At 35.0% G+C, this 16,832-nt stretch overlaps 1 protein-coding gene and 1 pseudogene across 1 annotated transcript; both read right to left on the reverse strand.

Moving 5' to 3' along the window:
• Window positions 1–554: 554 nt before the first annotated feature.
• On the reverse strand, window positions 555–4,029 carry LOC110880746 (annotated as a pseudogene).
• Window positions 4,030–6,890: 2,861 nt separating this feature from the next.
• LOC110880581 (zinc finger protein 11-like) lies at window positions 6,891–7,451 on the reverse strand. Its single transcript, XM_022129078.1, has one exon. The coding sequence runs from the start codon at window positions 7,449–7,451 to the stop codon at window positions 6,891–6,893; it is 561 nt and encodes a 186-aa protein (XP_021984770.1).
• Between the last annotated feature and the right edge of the window lie 9,381 nt (window positions 7,452–16,832).

A 16,832-nucleotide genomic window follows, 5' to 3' on the forward strand; every position in this document is an offset into this window, starting at 1 on the left:
GAAGGCCGGTTCATTCTTGAGACACGTATGATCATACATGAAAAAAAGTGAGACATGACATGAACCTTATGCTCCTAAATCTTCTTACACTACTAGAAAACTAGGTTTTTCCGACCGCAATTTTGGTCGCAAACCAGTCGCAATTGCCCTGTTGCGACCGTTTTCCGACCGGAACTGCGATCAGAAAAACACCCGTCGCAATTGCTCTACTCCGACTAACTTGCGACTGCTGCTATCTTTTGCGACCTAGGTTTTGCGACTTTAATAATGGTCACAAATATTGCGACTGCTCTTGGTTTTGTGGGACTTTGGTTGCGACGGTCTTGATGCGACCGTATTCCGACCGCATGCCTTTTACAAATTGCGATCGTTTACCGACCGCATGCCTTTTACAAATTGCGACCGTTTTCCGACTGCTTGCCTTTTGAAAAGTTGCGACCGTTTTTGCGGTCGCAATTTTTATTAATCATAGCCATTTTCTGTTTTAACCTGCATATAATATCAGTTTTAAAATTTACATATTATCAAATTTTCATAATTATAAAACATTCCACTTAAAATATCAAATACCAAAGTTATCATAACAAAATACATATTCAAAACAAAGTTGTTATACGTTTTGAAACCTAAGTCAATGATTATGCATTTTGAAACCTAGCCTCTTTTTATTACTTCAATGTTTGCCATTCTTTCATGCATAGCCTCTTTCTCCGCCTTATCTTTCTCCACCACCAACCCCGCAATAATATCGTTCAACCTTTCTTTTTCTTCTTTTTCTTTCACTATATCTTGGACTAGTGGGAATGCCCGCGCGTTGCCGCGGGTGTCCAGATGCATGAGTCGTCGTGTGGTCGTCTTCTGTAGAAATTACAACACGGGTGCTCGCTATCGCATCAATGCCAGCTGTAACCGCAACATCGAGTACTCAAGGAGTTTTACAAGAGCCTGTAAAACAGATATTAGAATCAAATGTAAATAACTTAGAAATTTTGACCCGATCCGACACAACCTGCTCATTTTGACAATAATAAATTGAAACATCAAACCTTAACAATGAGATCAACCACCTTATAAGCTGCATCAACCGGTCCTGTTCCAGTAGAACAGGCGATTTGTTTTGTCCCGTCATCTGCTATTAACTTAACTGTTGCGGTTGAAAGACCTAAAGTCCCGCACGTCACCTGTAGATTATAATTAGTTTCAACACGTTTAAAAAATAAAAACTATACATATGCAAACGCGGCCTTATACGTACCTGTACATCTCCAAACTTCCAAATAACGGTGGGCTGGAAAACCTCATCGGATACCAGTGCTATTAAATCATCATCGGTAATAACCTTTTTAATTTCGGCAACCGATTTAAACCGCCAAAACAAATCATTAAGTTCCCTCCCATCAATGTCATAACCAAGCTGAACATACAAAATACATAACAACAAAGGTGTCAGTTTCTTCATATTTAGAGATCAATGTGTTCATATATCATAACTACACTCTACCTCAAATAGTGTAGTTTTCAAAGCATGCTGTCCACTAATCAATAATATTTGAAAATTGTTAGACTACTATATTTCAATAACTCAAAAGAAAGAGTAAAATGCCATTTGCGTCCCTGAGGTTTGACCACCTTTATGACTACTATATTTCAATAACTCAAAGGTTTGGTTTTCCGCATCTGAATACAAAGATTTTAAATGTTGCCATATTCACCCGACTCGTTAACTCCATCTATTTTTCTCCATTAAATGATGGGCATTTCCGTCTTTTTAGACATTTTTATTAGAATAAAAACACTATAAGTAATAAAGATCCACCTCTGTTGACTTTCTCCCCATCCAAATGTTTTAATCATCATAAAAAAATGTCTAAAAAGATGAAAATACCCATGACTAAACGTTAAAAAGATGGGTTAATGAGTTGGATGAAAATGGCAATATTTCAAACCTTTTGGATCCAGGTGTAGAAAAACAAACCTTTGGACGAAAGTCGCAAAAGCGGTCAAACCTCAGGGACGAAAATGGCATTTTACTCCAAAAGAAAATACAATAAAAAGTAGACAAACTGTAATTTTAATTACCTAAGTTTTCCAAGTGTAAGACCAGATTCGCTAGATCTAAAAAGTCCAATATCTTCAGAAGACATGATTTCGTATGTATTTCTTTTCTTTAGCATTCCATCTTGATGGATTCCACTTTCATGAGCAAACGCATTAGCACCGACGATAGCCTTGTGAGGCTGCACCTGCAGTCCACTGTACTCTTCCACCTAAACACAATATTAAAAGTAAACGAGACATCAAATGTTAAGAATCATATGTATGTAAACGAAATTAGGAAACGAAAGTAATAAAAAGTAAAATCGGAAAAATATGTATGTAAACGTACCTCTAAAGTATTGACGGTAGAAAGTCCTAGATCATTCTGGCAGTGGGTAGAAACGATGACATTCTCGATGCCCGGCGCATTGGCCTTTATGTCAGCAATGAGCTGCCCAAATTCAAGGCAAGATAGGTGGCTCGGGTAATGGGTGACCATCAGAGCATTTTTAATTACTTTTTGATAAATAATTTATGTATTTAGTTTTTATAACAAAAGCACTATAATTCAATCATAACCTGAATCGTTGAGAAATAGACTTAGAAGGATGTATGTATTACAAAAAAGACTAAGATGACTATCAACATGTTCAACCCATTTACCCACTTGCGATAGAAAACAACCCAAATGAACGAATATTGAGTAAATTGGTCAAAACTACCACCTTATTAATAGGACTGATTGCATATTTCAGGCCTAACTGGGCTTAAAGGGACCAGAACTTTTGGGCTCTGATCAGGCCTAGGACTTTGGGCCAAGCCCAAATGTGTATTTATAGGACCAACTCAAATGCTGATGTGTCCGCACTATCATTTGTAACACTGCTAAAATCTTTCGACTATAACTCACGTTTATTAATAACGAACTCATTAACCCTTTTGTGACAAGCCAAAATAAGTTAGGCTGGGTGAAGAAGCATATATAATGAAGAAGGCATATTTCAGAAGGCATATATAATGAAGAAGCCAAAAATGCTCCATAACCAACTTGGCATCAACAACCCATATATCACAGTTGTAAGCATGTTCAATACTTTAATCAAAAGTTCGAATATCATGAAACAAAACAAGCTATTGCTCGGATACTAGCATGAATCCTATAATGTGGTTTTCTAGTTGTTAGGTGACGATTAATCTCTTCCTTCAGCTAAATTAACAATAATTTAGAGTTCCAATCCGTATTCAGATAAATATTTAAACACAAATCATGCAACGTAATAATACGTTTGAGAAAAAAGAAAAGAAGAAGCATAGCATGATAATACACAAATCGTGCAACATATAGCGCATCTTCGCTGTACAAATAGCCATCAGATTCCACCCTCTTGAAACCCTATCCAAAACAATGTATCTTTGCTATACATATTAGAAAACTTGAATTGGAGTGAGACGAGTACTTTGATTTTTGAAAGTTTATCCCTAAGCCTTTGAAGCTGAACTAGCAATTAACCAGACAAAATCAACGAATTTGTATCAACTCGAGTTACAAAATCAACGAATTAGAGTTATCGATTAATTTCATAGTGAAACAACGAATCTGTATCAACCAGAGTTATCTTTCAAATCTGTATCAACGAGATAGACGAAGTTTATACCGAATTTGTACCAAAATCTGCGATCAATTAACCAGAATCCGCATCGTGAGCGGAGTAATCAATTAACCAAAATTTGCGTTGTGAGCGGAGTAGTGGAGGTTGAAGCGGCCATCGATTAACCAGAATCTGTTTAAATTGATTTTGAGCCTGTCAATTCACCACAAAACTGAACATATACTCATATAGTTCGAAATAAGAGTTTATAAAAAATTAAATTGACAGTAAACCCTAATTAATCCTTGTGTAATGATGTATATAACTAACAAATATAAATTATACTCACATTTCTAATATTAACCTAAAATTAAACTCAATAATCTCACTTAAACCTTAAAAAACACAATTAAACAATAAAAACACTCACCGCTTTTCAATTCCTGAAGAATCCGTCGTTTGTGAGAGCCAATGGTTGTAAGAATCACGGTTGTGAGAAGAATCCGCCGGTTGCGAGAGTCGCCAATGGGAGCCGTCGGTTGTGAAAGTCGCCGGTGTGAGAGTCGCCGGTTGTGAGAATCGCCGATGGATTCACAAAGATAGAGCGAGAGATGGAGAGGGAACCCTAGATAAGAATTTGGGGGAAAATGCGGTGTTTTGCGATGTTATATTAGAACGGGCGGGATATTTTTGGTGGGGAAGGCGTGAGATTTGGTGGTGGTAGTGGAAATGGAAAATGAGAGTTATTCACTAAACTAAAATGTTATTAGTAAATTCATATAAATTAAGTTGTACGTTGCTTTATTAAAATAAAATAAAAGTTAATAAAAATAAGTAAATTACTTTATAATTTAATATGGATATGTAAACCATAAACTATATATATTTTTAATGTTTTTTCAGACCGATATTTAAACCTTAATTTTGATACCGATTTGTAAACCATAAATTATATATATTTTTTTCGTATTTGCGACCGCCTTAGACAGTCGCAACTTTTGTTGTTTTATATATTTCTCGTATTTGTGACCACTTTAAACGGTCGCAACGTTTGTTTTTTATTTTTCTCGTACTTGTGACCGTTTTCCGACCACTAGTCAACTGATTTCCGACTGAAAAAATGCGGTCACAAAATTTGCGACCGTTTTTCGACCAAACTCGGATCGGTCTTTAAATTTGCAACAATTTTGGTTTTGGTCGCAAACCGGTTGCTAATTTTGCGACCGCTTTATGTTGGTCGCAAATTGTGATCGCAATTGCCTAGTTTTCTAGTAGTGTTAGACATAGCAAGTGGTCATTTGTTTTGGTCTTCAAATTGTCATTTTGTTATGTCAAGTTAATATTTTAAAATATTACGTTTTTTGCAGTCAAGTAGAAAGAGAATTTTTATTTCAGGAAATCCAAACATGGGTGAATTTAATATATACCAATCACAAGATCCTTAATTGGTGTTGGTGGCAGTTAGTATAACGCCAAGGCAAAGAATATGAGTAAACAATAAACACTTGGTTGTATCATTAATATACAATACTATTCATCAATTCATGAAACAATGACATATGGCAGGTGTGTTTGTATGCAACTTTGGATTGTAATAATCAGTTTCATTATATATGGAGAAAAGACTGATGAGTGAATATGCATGATTTTCTAAAGTTTGAGTTTTTAAATAATAATGAAGTTTAGTCAATAATTCCTATCTGGCTATTCGCATTATTTTCCAGAAAAATAAAAATAAAATATCTAAGTAGTCAAAAGACACCAACCCTAACCGGATACTTAAACGTAAAACCGTCTAACCCATTTAGTCGAACGAGTCAAACACTGATTGGCAGGTTGTAATTAGGTTGCAAATATGTTAAACCGATTGTAATATCTTAGTTAAACTGGTTGTAAATAAGGTGACGTTATTAGGGTTGTAAATGAACCTAACGTTCAACGAACACTTCCTGAACCGTTCAACGGAAAGTTCGTTTACATTCGTTCGTTTACTTAATGAACGAACCTGAACAAGGAATTCTGTTCGGTTAGTTAAATGAACGAACACGAACATATGTCTCGTTCGTTCAATTGCTTTCGTGGACGTTCGGTAATGTGTTCGTGAACACTCGTTCATGTTCGTTTGTTTATGTTTTACACTAAAGATTTTTTAGCATCTATTTATTTTATCTAAACCTTTTATATTCTTTAATTCTTATCTATCTCATTACCCAAAGTAATAATATCCGGAAACCCTATATATCTCCATCTTATTTATGCACCGTTCCACTTTCTTTCTCATTATTTACATCGAAAAATTTAATCGACCTTCTTTCAACAATAAGGGCTTTCAAGGTTTAGTGCCGCTCCCTCTCACCATCCACCGCCGTCTTCGTCAATTTATCTGTGTTCGTTTGTGTTCATGAACCGTTTGTGAAAACGTTCCTTTCCTTAATGAACGAACATGTACGAACATAATTAAGTGTTCATGAACCGTTCGTGAACACGTTGTATCCTTAACGTTGTTCGTGTTCGTTCGATTCGTTTACAACCCTAGACGTTATAATATATAGTTTTTTTAATTCTTAATTTTAACTTTAAACAAGTTGACATATTCCACGTTTTAAATTAAATAGAATATTAAACATGTCAATTCAAACAGGACTGACGACCTATTTATTTACTGTTAGGAATTGCGTCACTTTTACTTATTTTAACTTTAAACCAGTTGACAGGTACTCTACATTTTTAATTAAATGGAACATTAAACATGTCAATCCAAACACGACTCACAATTTATTTATTTTAACGTTAGGAATTGCGACAATTTTGCTTATTTATATATACTTTTACATAAACAAATCTTAATTCAGGGTTTGGAAAACCTAAACCATTACAAGAGAACAAGACAAGGAATTGATGGATATATTTGTTATCTTCACACTTGTTTCTTGCATTTGATAGATTCTGATTAGGGTTTCAATGCAAATCCAAATATATAAATGCTTTAAGTAGCCACTTTTCACCAGACATACTGTTAACTAATAAAACCTTTATTAGAAATTCTGAGAAAGAGAATGAAGAAGAAACAGAAAGTAATGATATCTCATGTAAACCCTAACTTTGATGGATAACAACAAAGATTTGTACCTCAAAAACATCATAACTGAAGTCATGAGTTTCCTTTGCCAAAACTATCTCAAAAAGACATTCTGGGAACATTGAAATAGTGTTTTGCCATCACTAGTTTGAAGTTTAAATAACGTTCATTCGATCTGAGGAACTTCATGGATCATGTCCAAGCCGAAGCTCCAAATCCAGCTCATCTTCATTACTTGGTTCGCGGGTTCTTCTTTTCGATTCTCTATGATCTTCTCCATGTGACCAGCCAAACTGCAAGCTTAAACTCATCCTCTTTTCCTCCCTTGATGGACTTTTGATCACTCCATGACAATCTTGATGCTTGTTTACATAGTTTACCGGCTGCACACCACTTGACGCGGATGAAAAACATGTCGTATAACCAATGTTTCCCTCTTGATTATTAGTAGTTTGGGACATATAACTTTGTGGGCAGAATCTAGGGTTTGCATAGAAACTATGATCATCTTGTTTATTTGAGTTGTTATTACTCAAATAACTACTAGGCCTATTATTCTTGGCTCTATCTTTCCTGTGGATGTTCATGTGTCCACCCAATGCTTGCGCTGTGGTGAACCCGCGCCTGCAAAACACGCATTCGTACGATCTAGCTCCTGGCCCGACATCTGGCTCGCGTGGATCTACTTCTTCAAGTGAATTAGTGAGCTGATCTTGATGATTATCCATGGTAATTATGGACTCCATTGATGTAAAATTGGTTCTAGCTAGTTTACATGTATGTAGTGATTAAGAAAGGAGTAGAAGATACTTTTATATATAGAAATGGTAAATTGATTTGGAGGAATGGAGGGGGAAGGTTAATTAGGTCAAAAAAGATTTTGGATCAGTGGAAGAAAACAAAATGTATGAGACACGATTTGGTCTTTTATTATTAACAAGATTTATTCTTTAACACGGCTTTTGTAAAAGACATTTGCCTTTTTATAACGTTTATATTTCATTAGTATGTAGTGACTCTTGTCATATGCTTCCTCTCCAATTCCTCACACACTCTTGCTGCATAGGATTCTATGTATATGATTCGTCTATCCACACTCATTGTCAATCTACAAATCATGAGTAATTGTTGAGTTTACAAACATGACGCGTGGTTTTTTGTTTTGTATGTGGCGATTGAGTGTTATGAGAGAAACATAGCGATATAAAAGCCGTAGTAATCAAAGGCCCGGCGCAACAAAACCACCTTGTGTCCATCAAGGTGCGAAGATGCAAAGAACTTGGAAAAAGCCGGCCAAATCTGAAAAGAAAACTTGTATGAACTGGCCTAAACTAATCAAAACAAGCGAAAAAAATTAAAATTAAAAATAGTTCAAAACAACCTTAATCGTTTCTAAAACGGCTAAAAGTGGTATGTTTAATAGTGTGCGCCTTACTTATAACTTATATCAGGCTCTTGCTTTTTAAGTGTATTGAGCCTAGACGACAAGTTCACCCCTTGCGATGTGAGTGCACGTACCTAACGCCTTTGGCTACCTTGATAAAAATTATTAGGATGATTTATACGGTGGCAGAGGTTACTTGTGACTCTCGGTGCCCCGACCTCCGTTGATTTTTCGTTCGTAGTGTTAGTTTTACCGAAAATTTTCAAATATTTTTTTTGTAGTATAAAATATTGAATTTTTAAGAATCCGGCCCATCATTTTGGATTTTGAGAGTCTGACCCCCACTAATTTTTCGTTAAAGCTTCGCCACTAGATTCATACACAATTAAATTTAATTTATATGTAATTAACATTATAATATTGTTAGCACAGTCTGCATTTCTCCTTTTTTAAAGGTTTCTAATCCAACTTCTAATTTAATGTTGTTGTATGACACGTTTTATTAATCCAGCTCCCAATTCGTTTAAAAATTAAATCTCGATCATACAAACTCAGCATAATATATTTGCATCGAAATTAACGTAGTTTGTTTATATATCTAAAGTATGAGTATTTATATTTATATTTCATTTTAATTAATTTAATTTTAAACTACTTATCTACTTCGAGAAGAAAAAGAAGAAGAAAGAAGATTTATCAGTTTGTAACTAGTGTTTGTCTTTAATCACGCACATATATAAATGCTATTTGACTCATTACACGTACGATCTTTAAATAATTAATTCACGTACACTAGCGCATTTGTATTATATATATTATAATTATAATTCTAATATTATATTTGCGACGGCAGATAAAACACATACACGCACTTGAGAACTAACAATTTTAGTTCTGATGAATTGAATGCGTCAAATTCGAATTTCTCATGTTCATAACATAATCGAACTGCAAAATTAATCTAAAATAGTAATTTTCCCAGGTCTTTGTATTTGATATGGTTTTTGACTTTAAATATCATCCATTTTACGTAACAATGTATTTTTTTTTTCGAACGATTGTATAAAAACTCCCGACTAGCAAGAAACTAGTCGGATAATTCTGTTACGTTATACATACTACACATATGTAAATGTATTTGTTTGTTTTTATAATTTATATAGCAAGCTAGATTATTTCAGTCCTAGGCTGCTTTCTAAACTTGCATGTCTTTTATTTTCTTTATTAACTTATAGTTATAAACTTATAATTAATCAGCCATTTTGCTTGCTTACACAACTCTCACACTACTATACAAATAGGTATCACCAATGACAATATATAGCTAGTTACCGAACGACGAAGATAAAAAAAATTAAAAAAAAAACTTTGAAAAAAATAATGATAGAAATTGTTGGTAGTAATCAGCCGTTGAATAACGAAATTAACGATTAGACTCCACAACCAGAGGAAAACCCTAATTTCCTCCAGATTTCCGTCGGTCCGGATTTTACCTTCCTTTTTTAGTGTCAATTTTTTAAATACTAATCTATAAACTCCGTGTCAATGGGGTGGTGGTCCATTGGCGAAAACAAAACATTTAAACACCTTGGGAGATGGAGGTCTTGTGTTCAAGTCCCATAGACCGCAAGAAATAAAAGAAATTGCCGTTAAAAAAAATTACTTTGAATAGTTTGAAGTGACTTATCAATGATGCATAATAAATTACTAATAAAAATCATGGCTTTAGATCTTAATTTTTCTTTCTATATATTATTTAAGAAAAGAACATTGGATTAGAGTGCATATATATGTACAAAATAAGGAACCTACTTCCTTGTTTTAATCTATTGTATTTTACTTTGTTTTTTCTTGACTTTTTTGTTTAACAAAGATATATAAAGTAGTTCAAAAGAGAAGGGATACCAGGCCCATAGATTTCACTTTTTTTTTTTTTTGAATGGCAAATTTGGATCACTGACGGACCACTAGAGTATCATCGTACTATCAGCAGAACCACCCGATCATATCCATCTCCACTAGACAATAATGCCTATACACCAATTCAAGAGGAAACCCAATAAATCTGGGAAAAACCCCCTTTGTGAGAATCGAACCCATGACCAATGGCCATAAGTCTTATCCCACCACCAAGATACCACTAGGCTATAATGCATGGGTCCATAGATTTCACTTAAACTGATATAAACTAATTAACGTTATAGATTTGATCATTTCCATTTTCTGAATGATACATGCGACTATTACATACTATTTGCAAACTAGAAAAACACATAATAATTGTTTTTATTTTCGGTTTTGTTCGGTTGAATCAAATATTTATACATAGAACCATAGTGGAGAGTTCAAATGAGAATAATTTTTTTGTAAGAAGAAAAAAGAAGAAGTTCAACCAATAAGAATGCTTCATTTTTACTTCATTTAATATTTGCATTTAATTTTAATATAAGGGTATATTGGTTAACTTACATAAAATATTAATTTGTATTCTTCCCCTTTAATAACTAACTAAATTAAATTTGTAACTCCTTTTTCAAAATATATACTTTTTCCAAATTAATTTAAAGTGTAGAATAAATTACTAATTGTGTAGGATAAATTGCGAGTTGTGTAGGATATATTTCGAGGTGTGTAGGATAAATTTCGACTGTGTAGCATAAAATTCTATAACGTGTAGGGTATATGTAGGAAAATTTTGATATGTGTAGGTTTTGTAGATTATATGTAGGATAATTAATGATTAGTTGAATAATTAATTAAAGAGAGAAAATTTAATGATGTGAGTTATAAATGAAATAGTATTTTACTAATATATCATTTCTTCTTTTTCTTCTCACATTAAATTTCTTCTCAAATGAACCTTCCTCTATAACCATAACTGATCATAAAAATTGGTGACTAAAAAATCATAACTGAATCATCGGTTTCTCAATTACTTTCTGGTAATTTCGGTTCACTTTCTTCGGTCATAATCGAGGGTTTTCTGCTCAACCTTATCAGTTTCACATATTGGGATGAAGTTGGATATTAATTCTAGTGGATCCAATATGGTTTACATTACTAGACCTATTATTAGTTATACAAAATTAAAATGGTTATGTATCTTCAAAGAAATCTTTAAATTGGTCTCGGCAACAACCTCTAACCATTTCCTAATCTGGCCTGGCCGGCCGGAAGTTGAAACTGGAATTCGTTATCTCATTTTTGTCTAATTTATATTAAGAAATTATACTAGATCAATAATGTGAGATATTTTAGGGGCTGTTTGTTTACCTCTTAAGGAGGCTTTTAATGGTTTAGATCTCTTAATGGTTTAGCACTTAATGGTTCAGAGTGTTTGTTTCACGAGCAGATGTCAGAATGGTTCAGACATTTGCCTCTGAATGGTTAAGATTTATACAAAGTCTGAATGGTTAAGACCTCTAATCTGAATTGATCAGACATTTGCCTCTGAACGGTTAGCATTATATAGGCTCTTAATGGTTCAGACATCTTACTGGTTTAACACTTAATGGTTCAGACCTCTTACTGGTTCAGCACTTAACCATTCAGATGTTGCCAAACGGCCCCTTAGTGTAATAGGGACTAAGTTAGTGACCAAATGGAATTATAATATACATCGAACAAGTTAAGAGGTACAGGATTGCACAGTTGTTCGAATTATTATAATTCCGAGTGTTCAGGCGCAGTGTAGAATGAGGGTTGCACCTTTGGCGGGGTCCGGGGGCAGCACCCTGGAGAGCAGGGTCCAAGGGGCAGAGCCCTTGGCTGGGGTCGAATTTAGACATTATTTAGATTAAAGTACTTTGTAAAAATGCCTTCGAAATTTAATTTTACGAATTTGGACATTATTTTCCAAATAAAAATTTAGGCGTTTTGAAAGCTTTTTATTCAAAATTCGTAAACACATATGTTATTGTTCAAAAACACATATGCTGGTTCTTTCACGAGTTCAAAAACACATATGCTGTTGTTCAATTTGTTGAATCGGAGCTGTATCCGATTGAAATATTCGGAAGAACCATCGAAATAGTTTCATCTAAGAGTGATCACACACCTCTCTAATTATCCGTGGTATACAAAATTCCCCGACAAATAATTCAATATGTAATTATATATATTTTTTAAAGGCCAACAAAATCTTATTTCATTACCTGGTTATCAATTAGATTAACCAAGCATAGCAGTTTACATACACCAAACAAAAACCAAGATTACAGACCCAAACATGAGATATTAAAATCCAACCAGTTACTCCATATTGATGTTCCTTCGTGCGAGCGCAGCAGCGGTTGGTACCTTATCCTGAACCAGCCTCCAAAGTCCAAACAAAGAAGTTTACCTTTATAGGAGCCCACTCATGGCCGGCCCTAGGGTGGGTGGGTGGGAGGACTACCAGCCAGGCCCGATATTTCGAAGGGCACGTTAATTTATAAAAGGGTAAATTACACTTTCCGTCCTTTATGTTTGTAGTGAGTTGCAATGGATAGCCTTTAACTTTAATAATTACAGTCACAATCCTTTATTTGGAAAACGCATTACACATTTCGTCCTTTACCATTAACCAAGTTAAAATTTTCAGTTATGTCTATCCACTTAAGGGTATTCTGGTCATTTCATGTTTTTATTTAAAATATTTATTAATAAAAAATGGCATATATATAACATATATTCTTCCCCAATTCAATCATCTTCCTCAATTCTCAAACCCTAAAACACCATAAACCTATCTCTTCCTCAGCCATCTCTCTCCCTCTTTCTCAAAACCACAGGTTCAAAACTGACTCACTCTAGCAGGATTTTCGGTTTCGTAAAAGTTTGAGGCAAAAATATTTAAGTATTTTATGATTCACTTTTGTTGTTTTGTACACTTTTGTTGCGTGATTCACTCTGGCAGGATTCAGTTTTGTAAAGCTTTTGAGGTAAAATATTGAAATATTTTATGTGTTTATAAAAGTTTTAAGTGTATGCGGTTTTGTCTCCGGGATGGTTTTCTGTTGATTCCGGCAAGGGTTTTGCAGTTGTTTTCAGCTAATCCTGAGTGAGATAATGAGATATTGGTAGATTTGATAATTGTGTGCGTTCATATGTGAATTTGTAACTTGTTTATTGGGTCTCTGTCCCTCTTTCTCCCAATTCAGTCTTATTTGATTTTCCGGTAGACACGCTTACGACGACGTATTCTCCGGCCACCGTCCCGGTGGAGCTCCGTTTGATACGTTACCGGAAAAGCTTCTGATGTACAGATCTCCATTATCGAGGTGTTTTTCGGTGGTTACTACACTGGATGTTGTACCTAGGGTTTCAGGAGAGAAAACTGAGGCGAAGACAGTGGTCGTTGGAGCAACACGACGGCTGATAGCCTGAGATCTGCTCCGGTGCACCGCCGTCGTCAAGGTCGTCGGAGAGTTTTGGGGAATGAGATTGGGAGGATGGCTGGTGATGATGATGTTATTGATGCCATTGGGGGTTTTATTTTTTAGTTTAATTTTTTTTTATAAAAGGACATAAATGCCCTCACATGAGTTGCACATTATATGACTTAACGTGTAAAACAAACTTGGTTAGGACCAAAGGACGTAGAGCGTAATAAGTTTTCCAAATAAAGGACTGTAACTATAATTATTAAAGTTAAAGGTCATCCATTACAACTCGATACAAAAATAAAGGACGAAAAGTGTAATTTTTCCTTTATAAAAAAAACTCGATATGTATATGTAAAATATTTTTTAATAGGGTATACCCGTACAAACACTTACAAAACTAGGGTTAGAATATAATAGGAAGTTTATTTGGCTAAGAAGGCTAGAAAGTAATCTTGACCATCCATCTAGTTAATCAAGAGGACTAAGATTAAATGAGGGAAATTGAAGGGAAGAAAAGAGGCGCGTGAGTTTGTTTAGGGGTATTCTAGTCAATTCAAGACAATAGTTTCTCTCTCCTCCAATTTCCCCTCATTTTTTAAACGTTGATAACTCTTTCATACGCCATTATTTTTTTTATAAAAATTGCACCAAAAAAACAAGGGTTTTTTTATCTTTAAAACGAGTATACTATTGCTATATTTTCGATTTTTTTTTAAAATCCAGTTGCGTAAAACGCAATGAAAAAAACCCAGTTGCGTAAAACACAATGAAAAAAAAAACCCTAAAAAAATGACATTTTTTTCTAAAACGCAATGCACCAAAAACACAAAGAAATGTCTTATTTGTAAAACGCAATGGCCAGAAAACACAAAGAAATGTCTTATTTGTAAAACGCAATAGCCTAAAAACACAAAAGAAAGTGTACTTTCTAAAACGCAATGGACTGAAAACACATAAAAATGTGTTTTTACCTAAAACGCAATGCACCAAAAACACAAAGAATGTCTTATTTCTAAAACGCAATGGCCAGAAAACACTTAAAATGTCTGTTTTCTAAAACGCAATGGACTGAAAAAACATAAAAATGTGTTTTACCTAAAACGCAATAACTAAAAACACTACAAAAATGTGTTTATCTAAAACTCAATAGCCAAAAAAACACATAAAAATGTTTTATTTCTAAAACGCAATGGCCTAAAAACACAAAAGAAAGTGTATTTTCTAAAACGCAATGGACTGAAAACAAATAAAAATGTGTTTACCTAAAACGCAATAAATTAAAAACACATAAAAATGTCTTATTTCTAAAACGCAATGGCCTAAAAACACAAAAGAAAGTGTATTTTCTAAAACGCAATGGACTGAAAACAAATAAAAATGTGTTTACCTAAAACGCAATAACTAAAAACACATCAAAAATGTGTTTTTTCTAAAACGCAATGGCCAGAAAATACATCAAACTCTCTTATTTCTAAAACGCAATGAACACAAGCTGACCTGTCTGTGAATTTGTCTGAACCAGAGAGTAGCAAATCAAAAACTGTCTACGAATTACTGTCTTCGAAATGAGGCAATTTCTGGAAATGAGGCTCTGCCCCTTGGACCCCGCCAGGGGCTGCCGCCCCTGGGACCCTGCTACCAGGGGCGCTGCCAACGGACCCCTGCCAAGATCGTAAAACGCAATGACTAAATCAAAAACCCAGATAATAAAAATAAAATTAAAGAATTTCTTACATGGATCAAAGTCGGTTTTTCAACGATTGACGAAAATTGAATGATTGAAACACTTATCAGAGATCGAATCGAACGGATCGAGTGATTATCTTCAAAATCACCGGAAAAAACGAGATTTTGTATGAAATTAAACTGGGTTTTCTTCAAAAAAAGTTGAAGAACACGTTGATCGGGTGTTTGAATCATTGATTGGTGACGAAAATCGCACTATGATGTAGTGATTATTGAGATAGAAAGTGAAGAAATGGTTGAAGATGGTGGGTTTTGATGTTACTGGGAAGAAGAATGGAGAAGAAAATGATAAGATTGACTAAAATACCCTTCCTCTTTATTTTAAATTTTGCCACATGTCTTAATTCTATTGCTTTCTATACTTCCTAGCCAAAATAAACCTCCTATTTAATCCTCACCCTACAAAACTATTCTTATAATTTAGATTATTTATTAGCCCATTGGCATTAGGTTTAGACTTTTAGTGAGCTCAATACTTAATTTCGTTAAGGCCTAAGGGCACGTTTTTTCAAACTCAAACAGAGTACACGAATTCTCAGGGCCGGCCTAAGCGCATTTATTCCATTCAAAATTCAATCCCATTGTACGTCATGAGGCTGCAAAGCTCTTGGTGCCATCGGTTTAGGGAGTAATATGTAATTATGTTAGATGAAATAATTTGAGAAAACCACAAAACATATAAATAGACACCATACCTATGATTCCGGAGGTTATAACACCTCCAAGATTTGATGACTTGATGCTTACTCAAAATTTTGACCTAAAAGTTTTATGCAAACGTGTCATTTAAGTATTTGCATTATAAGAAATAGAGTAAATTTTCCCTAAGTTTTGTCTAAATTTGCCATTTTAGTCCAAATACTTTTTTTTTTTTTTTTTTTTTTTTTTTTTTTTTTGTCTCTGGGTCCCTGACTTTTCGCTTTTGTTGCCATTTTGATCACATACACTAACTCCATCCAAAAACTCCATCTTTAACCAGGGGTATTTTGAAGATTTTCATTTTAAATGTTTTCAATTGCCATTTTGATCCAATTCCAAAAATTCCAAAAAATTCTAAAAAATCATAAAAATTCTAAAAAAATCCAAAAAATCCGTTTCGGCGCGAACCGTTTCGAACCCGAACCGTTTCAAGCTGAACCGTTTCGACGCGAACCGTTTCGACCCGTACCGTTTCGACCCGAACCGTTTCGACCCGTACCGTTTCGACCCGAACCGTTTCGAGCCGAACCGTTTCGACCCGAACCGTTTCGACGCGTACCGTTTCGACCCGTACCGTTTCGAGCCGGACCGTTTCGAGCCGGACCGTTTCGAGCCGGACCGTTTCGAGCCGGACCGTTTCGAGCCGGACCGTTTCGAGCCGGACCGTTTCGAGCCGGACCGTTTCGAGCCGGACCGTTTCCAGCCGAACCGTTTCGACACGAACCGTTTCGACGCGAACCGTTTCGACCCGTACCGTTTCGAACCGAATCCTTTCGAGCTGAATCGTTTCGACGCGAACCGTGCCTCGAAACGGTACGGGTCGAAACGGTTCAACTCAAAACGGTACGGGTCGAAACGGTTCAGCTCGAAACGGTTCGGTTCGAAACGGTACGGGTCGAAACGGTTCGCGTCGAAACGATTCAGCTCGAAAC

Source organism: Helianthus annuus, chromosome 10 (genome assembly GCF_002127325.2).
Source record: "Helianthus annuus cultivar XRQ/B chromosome 10, HanXRQr2.0-SUNRISE, whole genome shotgun sequence".
NCBI classification, from domain to species: domain Eukaryota; kingdom Viridiplantae; phylum Streptophyta; class Magnoliopsida; order Asterales; family Asteraceae; genus Helianthus; species Helianthus annuus.

Bases quoted from the DNA above. Each gene is read 5' to 3' on its own strand.
- LOC110880581 (XM_022129078.1), bottom strand. From the start codon at position 7,451: ATGGAGTCCATAATTACCATGGATAATCATCAAGATCAGCTCACTAAT.